The 20308-nt window shown below is 39.3% G+C and overlaps 1 protein-coding gene across 6 annotated transcripts in view; it reads left to right on the plus strand.

Annotated features, from left to right (window-relative positions):
* LOC106880417 (serine/threonine-protein kinase MRCK alpha) overlaps positions 1–20308 on the plus strand; it is a 44727-nt gene that overhangs the window by 15116 nt on the left and 9303 nt on the right. Inside the window, exons 10-17 of one of the 6 annotated variants that reach the window (XM_089365386.1) lie at positions 978–1075; positions 1956–2043; positions 3432–3537; positions 7802–7903; positions 11352–11466; positions 12187–12343; positions 13665–13834; positions 19876–19998. In XM_089365386.1, the coding sequence (XP_089221512.1) occupies positions 978–1075; positions 1956–2043; positions 3432–3537; positions 7802–7903; positions 11352–11466; positions 12187–12343; positions 13665–13834; positions 19876–19971 (932 nt within the window). In that variant the 3' untranslated portion in view covers positions 19972–19998. The remainder of the gene's footprint in view (positions 1–977; positions 1076–1955; positions 2044–3431; positions 3538–7801; positions 7904–11351; positions 11467–12186; positions 12344–13664; positions 13835–19875; positions 19999–20308) is intronic. The other 5 variants (XM_089365385.1, XM_089365391.1, XM_089365389.1 and 2 more) reach the window with 5 other exon arrangements.

Here is a 20308-nt window from a genome sequence, read left to right on the forward strand (position 1 = left end):
TTCAGGTCTGCTACTTCCACTGACCAAGGCAGTCTGCCACTACAATTCCGTCTCTCTCTGTCCCTCTCTCTCTCTCTGGGACTCTATGCGTTTCTGCTGACCATAACTTTCTCTGTCAGACTTATAATTCTTCTTTCTTCATCTCTGTACAACTGCTTCATCTCTCTGTCCCTCTCTCTCTCTCTCTCTCTGGGACTCTATGCGTTTCTGCTGACCATAACTTTCTCTGTCAGACTTATAATTCTTCTTTCTTCATCTCTGTACAACTGCTTCATCTCCACGGGCAAACTGCTGTCCCCCAACTGCTTCGGACGACTGCTACAACCCAACTGCCTCCGCTGGCTGCTACCGCTCCACTGGCCAAAATTCTCTGCTCACTGCTTTTGAACTTTAGCTGACCAGAAACGCGCAGCTACGCTAAAAATAGGTGTGGTTGCCGACAAGACAAAGGAAATACCATTCTCCCCAACTGACCAGAGTACGGGTTCAAAACCCAGCCCGGGAGATAGGGATATAATGCCAACTGTATTTTCGGTCGTCGCATCAATATATATATATATATATATATATATATATATATATATAGGAGGGGCTTTCAGTTTCCGTCTACCAAATCCACTCACAAGGCTTTGGTCGGCCCCGAGGCTATAGTAGAAGACACTTGCCCAAGGTGCCACGCTGTGGGACTGAACCCAGAACCATGTGCTTTGTAATATATATATACATATATATATGTGGGGCTTCTTTCAGTTTCCATCTGCCAAATCCACTCACAAGGCTTTGGTCGGCCCGGGGCTATAGTAGAAGACACTTGCTCAAGGTGCCACACAGTGGGACTGAACCCGGAACCATGTGGTTGGTAAGCAAGTTATATATATATATATATATATATATATATGAGGGGCTTCTTTCAGTTTCCATCTACCAAATCCAATCACATTACCATGTTGACTTTTTCCAACCCCTTCTTTTCACAGCCATCAACCATCCATATTTGTTATGCTATGCTGAGAATTCGATATTTGTGTACGATGTCCGGAATACATCTTGGACTCAAACCATTTGTCTACGGAAAGTAAGTATGTCCGAAAGGCTTCTTTCAGTTTCCATCTACCGAATCCACTCACAAGGCTTTGGTCGGCCCCGAGGCTATAGTAGAAGACACTTGCCCAAGGTGCCATGCAGTGGGAGTGAACCCAGAACCATGTGGTTGGTAAGCAAGCTACTTACCACACAATGCATATATTCGAAGGGCTTCCTTTCAGTTTCCGTCTACCAAATCCACTCACATGGCTTTGGTCTGCCCCGAGTCTATAGTAGAAGACACTTGCCCAAGGTGCCATGCAGTGGGACTGAACCCGGAACCATGTGGTTGGTAAGCAAGCTACTTAACACACAGCCACTCCTACACCTATATATATATATATATATATGTATATATATATATATATATATATATATATATATATATATATATATATATATAGGAGGGGCTTCTTTCAGTTTCTGTTTAGGGTTAGGGTTAGGGTTAGAGGGTTAACGTTAGGGTTAGAGTTAGTCAGATTTAGGATTAGGGTTAGGGTTAATTTTTTCGATGTTTCAGGTTTTGATAAATGTAACGATATCCAAGAATTATTCCTCGACAGGAAATAATTTAAAAACTGTTGTGCTTTTCATTCATTTCAGACGAAACCCCTCTGCAAAGATGGGTCAGTGTTAGGGTTAGAGGGTTAGGGTTAGGGTTAAGGTTAGAGGGTTAGGGTTAGGGTTAAAGTGTTCGGGTTTGGGTTAGAGGGTTTGGGTTAGAGGGTTAGAGTTAGAAGGTTAGGGTTAGAGGTTTAGGGTTAAGGTTAATTTTTTCGATGTTTCAAGTTTTGATAAATGTAACGATATCCAAGAATTATTCCTCGACAGGAAATAATTTAAAAACTGTTGGTGCTTTTCATTCATTTCAGACGAAACCCCTCTGCAAAGATGGGTCTATAAACTTATTCAGCAATTTGGACTCGCAGCATATTGTGTACTTGAGAAACACAGACCTGAGTAAGTATCGCTTTTAATTCTAATTTCAAGATTTAATAACATCATCATCATCATCATCATCGTTTAACGTCCGCTTCCCATGCTAGCATGGGTTGGACGATTTGACTGAGGACTGGTGGAGCAGGAGGCGACACCAGGCTCCAATCTGATCTGGCAGCTACTAACCACAGAGCCACTCCTATATATATATATATATATATATATATATAGGAGGGGCTTCTTTCAGTTTCCGTCTACCAAATCCACTCACAAGGCTTTGGTCGGCCCGAGGCTATAGTAGAAGACACTTACCCAAGGTGCCACGCAGTGGGACTGAACCCCGGAACCATGTGGTTGGTAAGCAAGCTACTTACCACACAGCCACTCCTACACCTATATATATATATATATATATATATATATATATACAACGAGCTTCTTTCAGTTTCCGTCTACCAAATCCACTCACAAGGCTTTGGTCGGCCAGAGACTATAGTAGAAGACACTTGACCAAGGTTCCACGCAGTGGGACTGAACCCAGAACCATGTGGTTGGTAAGCAAGCTAGTTACCACACAGCCACTCCTATATATATATAGGAGGGGCTTCTTTCAGTTTCCGTCTACCAAATCCACTCACAAGGCTTTGGTCAGCCCAGGGCTATAGTAGAAGACACTTGCCCAAGGTGCCATGCAGCGGGACTGAACCCGGAACCATGTGGTTGGTAAGGAAGCTATATATATCTATATATACACACACATATATATATATGAGGGGCTTCTTTCAGTTTCCGTCTACCAAATCCACTCACAAGGCTTTGGTCGGCCCCGAGGCTATAGTAGAAAACACTTGCCCAAGGTGCCATGCTGTGGGACTGAACCCAGAACTATGTGGTTGGCAAGCAAGCTACTTACCACACACCCACTCCTACACCTATATATATATATATATATATATATAGCTTGCTTATATAGTCTTCTACTATAGCCTCGGGCTGACCAAAGCCTTGTGAGTGGATTTGGTAGACGGAAACTGAAAGAAGCCCCTCCTATATATATATATATAGGAGTGGCTATGTGGTTAGTACCTTGCTTACCAATCACACGGTTCTGGGTTCAGTCCCACTGTGTGGCACCTTGGGCAAGTATCTTCTACTATAGCCACAGGCCGACCAAAGCCTTGTGAGTGGATTTGGTAGACGGAAACTGAAAGAAGCCCCTCATATATATATATATATATATATATATATATATATATATATATATAGCTTGCTTACCAACCACATGGTTCCGGGTTCAGTCCCACTGTGTGGTACCTTGGGCAAGCAAGCTACTTACCGCACACTCTGAGCGAGAGGCCCCTTTGTCACCAGCAGAGGTTTAAGTATCCCTTTATTCATTTTTCTTCCAGGTGAAGAACAAGCGATCCTTCCCGATCTGTCAGCGTTTCGGCAGGCCTCCCGTACAAAACGTCGATACTCTTTCAAAACCCGAGATGACGATAGGGTCTCCAAGGGGTAAGTTTGCAATTTACCTGTTTTGAAATTCATTTGTGATGATGCCTGGTATATATTTTGTGTTACAACCCTAGGTCAACCCTGGAATTAGGTTTTCTCTGCCCCAAAAATTGTCCATATATGCTAAGGCACCTTGCCCAAGGTGCCGCGCTGTGGGACTGAACCCAGAACCATGTGGTTGGTAAGCCAGCTATATATATGTATATATATGATGGGCTTCTTTCAGTTTCTGTCTACCAAATCCACTCACAAGGCTTTGGTCGGCCCGAGGCTATAGTAGAAGACACTTGCCCAAGGTGCCATGCTGTGGGACTGAACTCAGAACCATGTGGTTGGTAAGCAAGCTATATATATATATATATATATATTATGGGTTTCTTTCAGTTTCCGTCTACCAAATCCACTCACAAGGCTTTGGTCGACCCGAGGCTATAGTAGAAGACACTTGCCCAAGGTGCCACGCAGGGGGACTGAACCCAGAACCATGTGGTTGGTAAGCAAGCTACTAACCACACAGCGCTCCAGCATGGCCGCAGTCATACGACAAATAAATTATAGACAGAGTGTATCTTATAGAATTGAGTTTTTTATGTTGGGTTCATTTAAGTGACCAATTGAGGGCAAGAAGCCTTATCTGCTACTATGCTCCGGCAGGCTGGTATGTGACCCTGTCTAAATTTAAACTGACCAATGGAGGGCCTGTGGCTAGGCTCCTAGAAAGCAGCGCCACCTAGCTGCCCCTCGATCCTGTCGAAACTTTGACTTAATATATGTTTGCATGAAGCTTTTTTTCAATTTTGTCTTCTGATCTTTTACTAAATCACTAAAAATTCCTGTTTGTTTTTGCACGAATCTTAAATCCATTTTAAAATTACGATTTAATAATGATTGTTACTTAACCCATTACCTCCTATAATTTCATGGGTCCCCGGGGGACTTAGGGGCTATGTGGTAAGATTGCTTCCCAGCCACAATGATTTCAAGGTTTTTCCAGAAGCAAATCTTGTTCACCACTGGGAAATGCGGTCATTATTGTCCCGGGTGACGGCCAATCCAGCATAGGTTTTCGCTTGTTATTCACCCATTACTTCCCATAATACTATTAACTAGAATTTTATTTATGAAACTTTGATTTTTAGCATAAAACAGCTTTAGAAACACGCTAGGGTTAGAAATAAGCGAGATATTGGGTGAAAAATTAGCAAACCTCGTTTGAATATCAGAGAAATATACCTCATACATGTAGCAAAGAGTTTAGATATGGGTAAATATTGACAGATAATTACGAAATTTGTAATTTTTAAGAAATCTCTTAGCAAGTCTCATTCACCACTGGAAAACACGGTTGTTATTGTCCCAGGCGACGGCCAATTCAGCATAGGTTTTTGCTTGTCATTCACCCATTACCTCCCATAATACTATTAACTGGAATTTTATTTATGAAACTTTGATTTCTAGCGTAGAACAGTCTTAGAAACACACTGGAATGGTCAAAATAACATTTTGATCATCAGATGCCTTGGGGAAATTTTGAACCTGGGTTCTCATTCCTAAGGTATTTTTCAAGGGATCTTTGCCCTCATCTTGTTTGTTGTTAACACAATGTTTCAGCTGATATACCCTCCAGCCTTCATCAGGTGTCTTGGGGGACATTTCGAACCTGGGTTCTCATTCCTAAGGTATCTTTCAATATATTTAAGAGATGAAGAATTATGTACAATGTTTACATTTGACGGATATTTCACCTCATCTTGTTTGTTGTTAACACAACGTTTCGGCTGATATACCCTCCAGCCTTCATCAGGTGTCTTGGGGAAATTACGAACTTGGTTAGGGTTATGGTTATGAGTTATAGGGTGTTAGGGTTAAGATTATGGCAAAAATAATCATAACCCTAACCGTAATCCTAAAACTAACCCTAACTAACTTGGGTTCTCATTCCTAAGGTATTTTTCAATGTTATTATTATTATTATTATTATTATTGAATTTATATGAAATCACTGGTAGGTAATGGGTTAACTGTATATGAATCTTGCCCTCCTAAAAAAAAACAAAAAAAGCCTATTAACTTGAATGAGAATTTATGTTTTTATCCTTCTCTTTTCCACAGCAAATTAACCACTCTGATCTACATTTGTTTCAATCTACATTTGCTCCTTCTCCATAAGTTTTTTTCATGCCATTTCCCTGTTACCAAGTGATCTAAATGCTTCGTTAGCTTTGAAATTAATTAAAACAAACGCAGTTATTATGCTAATAATAGAATTAATTTGACTGAAATTAAATTCTTCCTCGTTTAGATTTTCGTCTTAGGTCCGTAACATCTGATTAATTAATGAGTTGTCTTATCGAAATTAAAACCGTCTTCGTTTAAATTTTCATCGTATGTCATTAACATCTGATTAATTAACGAGTCATCTTATCGAAATTAATTAAAACAAACGCAGTAATTATGCTAATAGAAATTGATTTGATCGAAATTAAAAAACCGTCTTTGTTAAAATGTTCATGTTATTTTCTTAATTAAAGATTAATTTAAAGAAAAAGTAATTAATTAAATTCGTTATCTTTGAAATTAATTAAACACAAACACAGGCGCAGGAGTGGTTGTGTGGTAAGTAGCTTGCTTACCAACCACATGGTTCCGGGTTCAGTCCCACTGTGTGGCACCTTGGGCAAGTGTCTTCTACTATAGCTTCGGGCCGACCAAAGCCTTGTGAGTGGATTTAATAGACAGAAACTGAATGAAGCCCCTCGTATATATATATATATTGTAGGTGCAGGAGTGGCTGTGTGGTAAGTAGCTTGCTTACCAACCACATGGTTCCGGGTTCAGTCCCACTGTGTGGAACCTTGGGCAAGTGTCTTCTACTATAGCCTCAGGTCGACCAAACCCTTGTGAGTGGATTTGGTAGACGGAAACTGAAAGAAGCCCCTCGTATATATGTATATATATATATATATATATATATATATATTACGAACCACATGGTTCTGGGTTCAGTGCCACTGCATGGCACCTTGGGCAAGTGTCTTCTACTATAGCCTCGGGCTGACCAAAGCCTTGTGAGTGGATTTGGTAGATGGAAACTGAAAGAAGCCCCTCGTATATATATATATATATATATATATTGTAGGTGCAGGAGTGGCTGTGTGGTAAGTAGCTTGCTTACCAACCACATAGTTCAGGGTTCAGTCCCACTGCGTGGCACCTTGGACAAGTGTCTTCTACTATAGCCTCGGACTGACCAAAGCCTTGTGAGTGGATTTGGTAGATGGAAACTGAAAGAAGCCCATCGTATATATATATATATATATATATATATATATATATATATATATATATATAGGTGTAGGAGTGGCTGTGTGTTAAGTAGCTTGCTTACCAACCACATGGTTCTGGGTTCAGTCCCACTGCATGGCACCTTGGGCAAGTGTCTTCTACTATAGCCTCGGGCAAAAATGCTTAGCGGGATTTCGTCGGCCGTTAGGTTCTGAGTTCAAATCCCACCGAAGTTGTCTTTGCTTTTCCTCCTTTTTGGGGTCAATAAATTATGTACCAGTTGTGTACTGGGGTAGATATAGTCATATTAATACCCTAATTTTAATTCTAGGCTTCGAATGCCCCTAATTTTAATTCTTGGCTTTGAAAACCCCTAATTTTAATTTTAGGGTTCGGAAGCCCCTAAATTGAATTCTATGCTTCAAATGCCCCTAATTTTAATTCTTTCGAAAACCCCTAAATTGAATTCTAGGCTTTGAAAACCCCTAATTTTAATTCTAGGCTTTGAGAACCTCTAATTTGAATTCTAGGCTTCCGAAGCCCCTAATTTGTATTCTAGGCTTCAAAAACCCCTAATTTGAATTCTAGACTTAGAAAACCCCTAATTTGAATTCTAGGCCTCAATGGCCCCTAAATTGAATTCTAGGCCTCGATGGCCCTTCTAAATTGAATTCTAGGCTTCAGAAGCCCCTAATTTGAAAGCTGTTCCATTAACGAACAAAGCAATTAAATTTTCTTGGACCCATTTCTTTAAACGTGTGTTTAAAATTATGCAGCCCCCAATCGCAACCGTGTTCCGGGGGTGGGGGGAGGAGACCCTTTGCATTTTTGACTCCCTAACCTTAAACGATAATTTACCGCCAATCATTTTATAACTTTCCTGTCTGTCTGTTTGTCTCCCTCTCTCTCTCTCTCTCTCTTTCTCTCATTCTGTCCCCTTTTTTTCCATGATTTTTTTTTTTTTGAAACCCCTTAACAGGAGCGAGAGACGGTCAAGGGACATTTCTGCTCCCTTCTCATTCAGTCACGTAGCCCATATGCGTCCTGATCAAGTGTTGCCAGCCCCAGCTGTAGCGAACCTGTAAGAATCCTTTCTTGAAAAAGCTGGCTTTCTGCTACAAATTATTATTATTATTATTATTATTATTATCATTATCATTATTATTATTATTATTATAATTATTATTATTGTTATTATTATTATTATTATTATCATTATTATTATTATTATTACTATTATTATTATTATTATTATTATTATCATTATTATTATTATTTTTATTATTGTTATTATTATCATTATTATTATTATTATCATTAATATTATTATTTTTATTATTATTATCATTATCATTATTATTATTATCATCATTATTATTATTATTTCTGCTTCTAATTGGTGGCTCTGGTGTTGTTTTGTGGAACCTGTTTTTTGTTTCTTTGTTTTGTTTGTTTTTTTCTTTGTTTTACTTTTGTTTATTTTTGAGGTCGTGACCTCTGTTGACACTTCATATGTTTTTTCAGATTCTGGGTTCAAATTCTGCCACATTGAATTCTTTTTGCCATCAAATTTGAATTTTTTGCCATCAAATTTGAATTCTTTGTCCTCAAATTAAAATTCTCTACCATCAAATTAAAATTCCCATCAAATTAAAATTCTCTTCGATCAAATTAAAATTCTCTACCATCAAATTAAAATTCCCATCAAATTACAATTCTTTCCCATCAAATGAAAATTCTCTACCATCAAATTAAAATTCCCATCAAATTAAAATTCTAAACCATCAAATTAAGATTCTTTGTCATCAAATTAAGATTCTTTACCATCAAATTAAGATTCTTTGCCATCAAATTAAAATTCTCTACCATCAAATTAAAATTCCCATCAAATTAAATTTCTTTCCCATCAAATTAAAATTCTTTCCCATCAAATTAAAATTCTCTACCATCAAATTAAAATTCTAAACCATCAAATTAAGATTCTAAACCATCAAATTAAAATTCTTTACCATCAAATTAAGATTCTCTACCATCAAATTAAAATTCCCATCAAATTAAAATTCTTTGCCATCAAATTAAAATTGTTCGCCATGAAATTAAGATTCTTTGTCCTCAAATTAAGATTCTAAACCATCAAATTAATATTCTTTGCCATGAAATTAAAATTCTCTACCATAAAATTAAAATTCCCATCAAATTAAAATTCTTTCCCATCAAATTAAAATTCTCTACCATAAAATTTTAATTCTAGGCTTCGGAAGTCCCTAATTTGTGTTCTAGGCTTCGGATGCCCCTAATTTTAATTCTAGGCTTCGGAAGCCCCTAATTTTAATTCTAAGCTTCCGAATACCCTAATTTCAATTCTGGGCTTCCGAAGCCCCTAATTTGTATTCTAGGTTTCGATGGCCCTTAATTTCAATTCTAGGCTCTCAATGTCCCTAATTTTAATTCTAGGCTTCAGAATCCCCTAATTTCAATTCTAGGCTTAGGAAACCCCTAATTTCAATTCTGGACTTAGAAAACCCCTAATTTCAATTCTCGGCCTCGATGGCCCCTAAATTGAATTCTAGGCTTCGAAAACCCCTAATTTGAATTCTAGGCTTCAGACGTCCCTAATTTGAATTCTAGGCCTTGATGGCCCCTAAATTGAATTCTAGGCTTTGAAAACCCCTAATTTTAATTCTAGGCTTCGAAAACCCCTAATTTTAATTCTAGGCTTCGGAAGCCCCTAATTTGAATTCTAGGCCAAAAATCCACACCAGATCAAAAATATCATTGGCAGTGGGGTGGCCAATCTACTCAACAGACACCCCACTCCAAAACTACGGCTCTGATCCCAGAATAAAACCCTACATAATCTTATTTAACATGAATTGTTTTCCCCTTCCCTTTAACTATACGCTTCTACCATTTCTCTCTCCTCTGCACATAAACCATCCGTTTTATATCTGCTTTCTTATTAATTTTTGCATGAGTTATCACTAATCCTTGTCTTGTGCCCTCCGCCCAAGCTTTATAAATGATTTAATTAGCAATTAGCATGTGTAACGACTTATTTTGTGGTTAATTATTTATGTATTTTATTGTGTTGTGTAAAAGTTTTGGAGTATTTTAAGGACCTCTTTGCTTTATTCAGCAAATTATAGCGTCAAATTTGAATTCTACGAATTTTATTTTTTTGTCATCAAATTTATATTTTTTTGTCATCAAATTTGAATTTTTTACGAATTTTATTTTTTTGTCATCAAATTTGAATTTTTTGCTATCAAATTTGAATTCTTGGCCATCAAATTTGAATTCTATGCCATCAAATGTGAACTATCTCCTGACAATCCAACCACATGGCCTCCACATTGAATCCTAGTATAATTCGGACATAATTTGATGAACGAAGCAAATAAGTCACATGTCACCATTTTGTATGTTACATTAAACTCCTCATGCATAAATTTAATTAATTAATTATGGAATTAATTAATGATTATGGAATTAATTTTTAACATATTATCATATTGCTTCATGTAAAAGTTTATATTTTGTAATTATTAATATGCCTTTATGAGTGTATATACATATTTTCAGAGTAATTGCTCTCTCATCAAGTACCACTTCCAACCTATGAACTATCTACAAGGGTATTGCGTAGATATCCTCTATGTTTAATAGTGTAATGGTGTAACTCTTAGCTCCTTATACATACATACATATTAATCTATTGAAGGGTCGTGGTGTTTCTTTGTTACTAGGGTAACTTTATATTACTAGGGTAATATTCTAAAACGTATATTAAATGATTTGTGCTGTATTAGTAGTGTGTTTTCTCGCGAAACCCTATCCCTAACCCCAACACTAACCCTAACCCTATCTCTAACCCCAACCCTAACCCTAACCCTATCTCTAACTCCAACGCTAACCCTAAACCCTAACCCCAAACCTAACCCCAAACCTAACCCCAAACCTAACCCCAACCCTAACCCTAACCCTAACCCCAGCCCTAACCCAACCTTAAACCCTAACCCGAATCCCTAACCCTATCCGTAACCCTAAATCGTAACCCTATCCCTAACCCTATCCCCAACCCTATCCCTAACCCTAAACCCTATCCCCAACCCTAACCCTAAACCCTAACCCCATCCCTAACCCCAACTCTAACCCCAACCCTAACCCTATCCCTAAACCCTATCCCTATCCCCAACCCCAACCCTGACCCTATCCCTAACCTTAAACCCTAACTCTAAACTCTAACTCTAAACCCTATCCCTAACCCCAGCCCCAACCTTAACCCTAACCCTATAACCCCAACCCTATCTCTAACCCCAAACCTAACCCCAACCCTAACCCTAACCCCAAACCTAACCCTAAACCCTAACCCCAACCCTAACCCCAACCCCAAACCTAACCCCAACCACAACCTAACCCTAAACTCTAACCCTAACCCTAGGACTTCAGGTCATCTCTACGGGTTACCTGTAGAATTTAAATCGAGGAGGGCAGTATTAAGCCATCATGGTTTCAAATTCCCGTTTCAGGATTGAACGACGTTCCCGTATCATTTCTCTCCCCATCAACTTCAGCCATATTGCACATCTGGGACCGGATCAGGGGATGCAGGCCCTAATAGGGCTCCCAACGGGACAAAGACAGGTAGGTTTCCCTTTTTTTTTTATTCTGTTGTCTTTAATTAGATGCTTTTTTTTATCAAATTTGAATTTTTTGTCATCAAATTTGAATTCTTTACCTAACACCAACCCCAGCCCTAACCCCAACCCCAACCGTAAACCCCAACTCTAACCCTAACTCCAACCCTAACCCTAAACCCTAACCCCAACCCTAACTCTAAACCCTAACCCCAACTCTAACCCCAACCCTAAACCCTAACCCCAACCCCAACTCAAACCCCAACTCTAACCCTAACCCCAACCCCCAACCCCTAACTCTAACCCCAACCCTAAACCCTAACCCCAACCCTAACCCCAACCCCAACTCAAACCCCAACCCTAACCCTAAACCCTAACCCCAACCCTAACTCTAAACCCTAACCCCAACTCTAACCCCAACCCTAAACCCTAACCCCAACCCCAACTCAAACCCCAACCCCAACTCTAACCCTAACCCCAACCCTAACCCCAACCCCTAACTCTAACCCCAACCCTAAACCCTAACCCCAACCCTAACCCCAACCCCAACTCAAACCCCAACCCTAACTCTAAACCCTAACCCCAACCTTAACCCCCAACTCTAACCCCAACCCTAACCCCAACTCTAATCCCAACCCCCAACCCTAAACCCTAACCCTTTTTTCATACCATTTTTCAGGGAGATGTTTAAACGAAGGGAGTTAACTCTAAGACTTTTTCTTTACAGCCCGGAGCCAAATCGGACGAGCAGATACAGAAAGTACGCAGTTTGATGCAACCCAGCATGAAGCAGGTCCAAGAGCAGATGCTCGGGGCCAGTGGAAAGCCCTCCGCAAGCAACAACAGTAGCTGTAGCAGCGCCGGTGGGGATTCACATCATAACGGTAAACCCTACACGTGTTTCGATCCTTTTGTTGTATTTTCTGAAAAGGCTTCTCCTAGACCACAGCCGCCTCCTGTCTCGAAGTCGGAGTGGTTGTGTGGTAAGTAAGTTTGCTTACTTACCGACCACATGGCACCGGGGTTCAGTCCCACTGCGTGGAACCTTGGGCAAGTGTCTTCTACTATAGCCTTGGGCAGACCAAAGCCTTGTGAGTGGATTTGGTAGACGGAAACTGAAAGAAGCCCATCGTATATATTTATAGGTGTAGGAGTGACTGTGTGGTAAGTAGCTTGCTTACCAACCACATGGTTCCGGGTTGAGTCCCACTCTGTGGCACCTTGGGCAAGTGTCTTCTACTATAGCCTCGGGGCCAACCAAAGCCTTGTGAGTGGATTTGGTAGACGGAAACTGAAAGAAGCCCATCTTATATATATATATATGTGTGTGTTTGTGTCTGTGTTTGTCCTCCCCAACATCGCTTGACAACCGTTGCTGGTGTGTTTACGTCTCCGTAACTTAGCGGTTTGGCAAAAAGAGGCCGATAGAATAAGTACTAGGCTTACAAAGAATAAGTCCTGGGGTCGATGTTTGCTCAAATAAAGGCGCTACCCCAGCATGGCCACAGCCAGATTAATAACCAAAGCCAGTCAGAACCTAAACGAGTACATATTTGTAAATTTAGAAGGCGACCGATGGTTTCATGTATGGATATATTCACAATTGTTTAAGCATTTTCAGGCAGACCAGTTGGTACTTTCCTCCATTTTATGTTTTGCGCTGGATTGGGGGCGGGGGGGGGCTTGACAAGTATCCGGTCTGTCAGAGGGACCTGAACATATGTTAAACAAACATTAACAGTTTCAATATATATATATATATATATATATAGACTCTTTTGCTTATTCGTAAATTTAGAAGGCGACCTGTTGTTTCATTAAGAATGTATTCACAATTGTTTAAGCATTTTCACGCAGACCAGTTGGTACTTGTCTCCATTTTATGTTCTGCGCTGGATTGGGGGGCAGGGGGTTGACAAGAATCCGGTCTGTCAGAGGGACCTGAACGTATGATAAACAAACATTAACAGTTTCAATATATATATATATATATATATATATATATATATACACTCTTTTGCTTATTTGTAAATTTAAAAGGCGACCAGTTGTTTCATGTGAGATGTATTCACAATTGTTTAAGCATTTTCACGCAGACCTGAACGTATGATAAACAAACATTAACAGTTTCAATATATATATATATATGTGTGGGAGGATTTACGAAAAAAAAGACATTTTGAATTTCATTTTTTTTTTATCCAGGGACTAGTATAAGAGACCATGATTCACCACACAGAGTTTGGCAACAGGTCCCGCCCAGCCGACCCTTGTCTTCCATTACCGCAGTTTCCCCTGGAGACACCACTTCGAATTCTTCACAAGAGCAGTCAAACACTTTGGATTCATTAAGTACATTTAAAACGACGTTAGAGGTAAGAACATAGTCTCTTTGTTCTTAAAACCATTTTGGATTTTTTTTAACCATCAAACATCCATGTTTCATCCTGGCTTGAATTAGGGACCTTAATGTATAATAAACCAACATTATCAGTTTGCATATATATGTATAGACTTTTTTTCTTATTTATAAATTTAGAAGGCGACCAATGGTTTTATGGAAAGGATATTTTCACAATTGTTTAGGCTTGTCACGCAGACCAGTTGGTACTTGTCTCCATTTTATGTTCTGTGCTGGATTGGGGGCAGGGGGTTTGACAAGAATCCAGTATGTCGGGGACCTGAACGTATATATATATGTGGGAGAATTTATGAAAAAACAACAGATGAAGACAGGTGGTGTAAACAACAAATGGATGTATTAGTATAATGCTCGGGAATAGAGAAAGTGTTTGACGTTTCAAGCGTACGTTCTTCAACAGAAAGGAACATGGAATGAAACAAGGAGAAAAACAATACGTGTGTTAACTAGCTTGCTTACGATCCACATGGTTCTGGGTTTAGTCCTACTGTGTGGCACCTTGGGCAAGTGTCTTCTACTATAAGCCTCAGGCCAACCAAAGCCTTTTGAGTGGATTTGGTAGACGGAAACTGAAAGAAGCCCATCATATATATGTATATATATATATCATTTGCCATGATAGATCGCTGACCACTACATTTATATTTTTTCTCCTTGTTTCTTTCTGTGTTCCTTTCAGTTGAAGAGCGTAGCTCGAAACGTTAAAGACTTTCTCTATTCCCGAGCGTTAAACTAATATATCCTTTTGTTGTCTACACCATCTGTCTTCGTCTGTTGTTTTTTTCATAAATTCTCCCATATATAACACACGCTCAGGTGGTCGCACCAGCTAATCCTGTCTCTACTCATCACACACAAACTTCTGGACTCTCTACCTTTTTTCATTCTGGACTTATTCTGGATTTTTTTATTCTGAACCTCTCCTACCCACGGATTACACTGGACCTTTATATATATATATATATACACTCTCTCTTTCCTTTCCTGAGCGTCCAATAATACTATCCATATCACGTCCTCACCTTGTTGTTTTTTTGTTATTGTGTTTTTGAACTATATATATATATATATATATATATATATATATACTAGCAGAGCCACCCGGCGTTGCCCGGGAATGAAATTGTTGCTTATTGGTACTTGGAAACTTTTACGATAATTAAAATGGGGCTTAAATGAAAAAAATTCACACAGCGAATATACCACGTTATTGTTTCACTGTTATATACACAGATATACATTGACGCATGTCAGTCGAAAAGTGAAAGTGTAATAGTAATACTTACTTTAACACTCAATGGTTTTACACTTTTGTATATGACATGTACATACTATTCATGTAAGTGCTTCTTCATATACTATGTTTTCTGTCTTGCCATGCTTATCACTGAGAATGTAGAGGTTATTTTCATCTCCAACTCTAGAACATCCAACATACAGCTGACCATGTGAGAAGCAAGGTTGAAGGTTAAGTCCCACCACCTTGAGAGATTGACCTTGTGCTTTGTTGATAGACATTGCAAAGGTAAGTTTGACCGGAAACTGCAGTCTCTTGAACTGAAAGGGGAGATCATTTGAAATGAGAGGTATCCTTGGAATGAAGACATTCTCACCCATCATGCTGCCTGTAATTATTGTTGCTTCCAACACATGGGGCATGGCTGTTTTAACAACCAACCTTGTTCTATTGCAGAGTCTGGGTGCATCAAGGTTTCTTAATAGCATTATGGGAGCACCTATTTTCACGATCAGAATGTGTGGTGGAAATCCTGGTGGCTGAAGTGAATTGAGGAACTCCACTGGGTAATGCGTTGCCTGTTCTTGATCATGGACAGAGTTAACTGATCTGTATGAACATTCAGGTCCTGGAGGCTGAGTTAAATTTAAATTCAGCTTGTCTACAGAATCATTCCTTGGTGCCAGAATTGTTCTTTCACATAGCCACTTGTGACTTTTGTAGTTTGTGGCAATGTTTGGAAACACCTTGCTCTTTAGTTCTTCAAGGGAGGCAGTCATATTGCCACATGGGAGATGATGCAGATTATCTTCTGGATTTTGTGGAAGTTTTCCATTTCCAATGTCAAGTAACTTGTTGGAGAACTGTGCGGCTAACGGGTCACCATGAATGTGAACCCTCATGTTGGTTGTCAGAGTAAGCTGCTTGACATGTTGCCAGATATATGAGGACTTGATGCAAGCTCTCAGCTCATCCACCCTGGTTCCTCTGGGAACGACAGGCAGCGTTTGCCTGAAGTCACCAGCCATGAGGAGGGTGACACCACCCATGATCTTCTTATTGTTTCTGGAGTCTTGTAGTGTTCTATCAAGTGCTTCAAAGGCTGCCTTTGGGACATTGTTGCCTCATCCCAGACAATGAGTTTGGCATCTGTAAGGAGTTTTGCTAACGCTGTATTCTTTGTTATGTTGCATAAAGGAGATTCATTTTGGATGAGGTTCAGAGGCAGCTTGAATGTTGAATGGGCTGTTCTTCCACCTGTTAGGAGTGTGGCTGCAATTCCAGAGGATGCAACAGCCAGAGCAATCTTGTTCTTCTGTCTCACCTTGGCAAGGAGCTGGCTGATCAATAATGTCTTTCCTGTGCCTCCAGGAGCATCTAAGAAGAAAACCCCATCAGTGTTATTGTCCACAGATGTAAGAACTTGCCAGTATACCTCCTTTTGATCCTGTACCAGAATTGGTTCCTTTTTATTGACAACTGCTTGCAAACTTTCCATGTTGTATGATGTTTCCCTGATTAGCTCTTGTGCTAATCTGTGTTGAACATCTCTGACAGGAGGAGCTGGAAGACCATAGATTTCAAGTTTGTTTCCACCCAGTGATTGAACCTTGTCGTCTATTAATCTTAATGTGTCATTGAAGATATCATCATTGAATGTGACATCACCGTCACACTGATATTGAATTCTTTGAAGAATGTCTTCAGAAAGCCCCTCCTTGTATTTGTCCCAAAGTTGATTTGGATTTGACAATCCACAGTTCACCAGCATGATGGAGAAGAGGTTTCTCAGCTGCATAGGAGACTTGCACATTTGTGCCTCTGTCAGAGTGGCATCCCAGTGTGCATCATCTTCCAGAAGACCTCTGAGATGGCAAGCCTGGCGATATGTTTGACATACTGTGTTATCAACCGTTCGTAAGGCCGTAAATGATGTCGGTCCCTTGACATGGTGTAATAGAAACCTTAGATAGTAGCACTCTGAGTAGTTGGGATGGACAACATAGACTCTGCCAAGTGTATCTGATTTCTTGATTCCTGGATATTGTGTGGGTGCACCAAGTGCACGTCTTTTCCATTTGTTTTGGTGCCAGGCATAGAATTGTGGAACTTCATTGTATAGAAGTCTTGTAGCAAATTCATCATCCTGACAGAGCTTGTAGAACGCTGTGAGTATGGTATTTTGGGGAGCTTCCATTTGTAGTTGGACTGTGTGTGGGGTGAAGTAAACCCTTTCGCCATTCTCCAAGTGAACTGCAAGATGTTGCACGTGGGGATATCTCTCATGAATGGGGAACTTGAAGATTCTCCAACATGCTTCACCACTGCTGATATACCTTCCTATTTGGAAGGTCTTGATTTCATCATTGTTGTCTGAATCCTGGACTGCAAAGGCTGCCATGTCAGATCCCTTGTTGACATATTTGCACACATACTTAATGGATTTCACTGAGTTACAGAACTCAACATTGATGTGTGCGTTGAATATCTTGGAGAGTAGGGGACCGAAATTTGTCACTCAGTGAACCAAAGAGCCAGTATCGAAGGTACCAGAAAAAAAAAAAAACCTCAGCAACAGGAAAACACAAAACCGTACTTCTGTTAGTGAATGAAAATGTAAACTTTTATTGAGAACAGTAACGATTGAAGTTAAAGTGATGTTGAATCGAAATTTGTCACTCAGTGAACCAAACAGCAACACAAAACCGTAGGTGGACATTGGAATTAGACACTGAGGGAAAATGGCTGTAACTTTTTTATTTTTTAATTTTGACGATTTTCGTTTTCGATAATGTGTTCTATATGTCATGGTCATGTGATTCCCCATCTAAGTTGCGAGAAGGCTATTCGTACGACCTGAACATGTAGAACACAATGTCAAAAATGAAAATCGCCCCCCCCCCCCCCCCCCGTGTGGGGGGAGGGGAGGGGTGGTCCCAAATTTTTTTTAGGGGGAATCGCATGACCATGACATATAGAACACATTATCGAAAACGAAAATCGTCAAAATTAAAAAATAAAAAAGTTACAGCCATTTTCCCTCAGCGTCTAATTCCAATGTCCACCAAACCGTATTTCTGTTAGTAAATGATGAAATTACTTACATCAGTAAATGTGAGTAAACTTTTAGTGCGAACAGTAACGATTGAAGTGAAAGTGAAGAAAAAACTATGGCTACCGGAAGTTGACATTGAGAAACCTTTTTAAAGAAGTGAATCTTAAATATAAAGCAATATTATTTATTTTAATAAAAAAAATCAAATGAAGAGCCTAAGATTTATCCGAGGTCAAATTATTCATGTATCACAAGTATGGAACTAAATGGTGAAGCCGTTTTCACGTGAAAAGCGATTACACACACATCTCTGTTTTATATATAGTATATATATATATATATATATATATATATATATATATATATATATATATATATATATATATATATATATATATATATATATATATATATATATATGTGTGTGTGTGTGTGTGTAGACTTTTTTCTTATTTGTGAATTTACAAGGCAACCAATGGTTTCATGTGAAGATATCTTCACAATTGTGTGTATTTAGGATGCTGTTCATTTTCAGGTCTTGAGTGAGCAGAGGAAGATATTGTATAATTATGTTCTATGCTTCATTGTTTCTGCGGTTCTCAGTTAATATGTAAGAGTGTGATTTAAGGTGAGGTGTAGTGTTCTGTTTTCTTGTCCTTAGTGTGTTTGTGTCCAATTTCTAGGCACTTTTAATTCCATGGTCTATAAGTATAGGTGTGTATTGACGTACAATGCGTGTTATTTTGAGTTCTTGCAAGCGAAGTTCCCGAATGGTTGTGTCAGATACAATCGTACAGATCCTTTTAGCTAGATTGAATGGGATATTTATTTTGGTGTGTTTAGGATGCTATATACATATATATATATATATATATATGTATATATATGTGTGTGTGTGTAGGAGTGCCTGTGTGGTAAGTAGCTTGCTTACCAACCACATGGTTCCGAGTTCAGTCCCACTGCGTGGTACGTTGGGCAAGTGGATTTGGTAGACGTAAATTGAAAGAAGCCCGCCGTATATATGTATATATAGGCGCAGGAGCGGCTGTGTGTTAAGTAGCTTGCTTACCAACCACATGGTTCCGGGTTCAGTCCCACTGCGTGGTATCTTGGGCAAGTGTCTTCTACTATAGCCTCGGGCCAACCAAAGCCATGTGAGTGGATTTGGTAGACGGAAACTGAAAGAAGCCCATCATGTATGTATATATATATATATATATATATATATAGGCGCATGAGTGGCTCTGTGGTAAGTAGCTTGCTTACCAGTCGATTTGGTAGCCGGAAACTGAAAGAAGCCCATCGTATATATGTATATATATATGTTTGTGTGTCTGTGTTTGTCCCCCCCAACATCGCTTGACGACCGATGCTGGTGTGTTTACATCCCCCGTAACCAAGCGGTTTCGGCAAAAAGAGAGACCGATGGAATAAGTACCAGGCTTAACAAAGAATTAGTCCCGGGATCGATTTACTCAACCGAAGGCGGTGCTCCAGCATGGCCGCAGCCAAATGACTGAAACGTTTAAACAGAGAAACGATAAAGATTTATGCTTAGTATCATTTCATCCTTTTTTGAAACCACCAGCATTACGCAAATCTACCAAAAAAATCCTTCCCTTTCTTTTCTACCAGTTTCATCTTTAGTCGTTAGTCCTTCATTCTTTATTCTCTTGAAATTGCTTTCTCTGACATTCTTCAGATAAAGGACTACCAAAGCCCGCATATTAAACCAAGCGGAGCCACATATCGAAGCGTATCATCCTTTCCACCACGCGAATCTTCCTGGCACAACTGAAGTCGTAGACCGCACGCGTATACCTTGGTTCTTTCCTTTAGTCTTTTTACTCCCCCGTTCTGTTCTCATTTGCATGGATTATGTGCTCCAACCTGTTCTAACGAGCCTTTTTACTTAATTATATCCATCTAATTCAAACTTTATTAATTCTAAAACAGTTTTTCACCCTCTATTACAGTTTTTTAACATATACAATTGAAAATCTTTATCCTGGGGCCCAAACTCTTGTGGGTTTTGTTTCATATTGAATTTAGGGTTTTAATATTTGCATATATGAAATGAAACCGTTTACATGTACAATATTTCGGTAAATTATTCCCTTTATTTCTCAAATTAC

Source organism: Octopus bimaculoides, chromosome Z, assembly GCF_046866305.1.
Source record: "Octopus bimaculoides isolate indiv1 chromosome Z, ASM4686630v1, whole genome shotgun sequence".
NCBI classification, from domain to species: domain Eukaryota; kingdom Metazoa; phylum Mollusca; class Cephalopoda; order Octopoda; family Octopodidae; genus Octopus; species Octopus bimaculoides.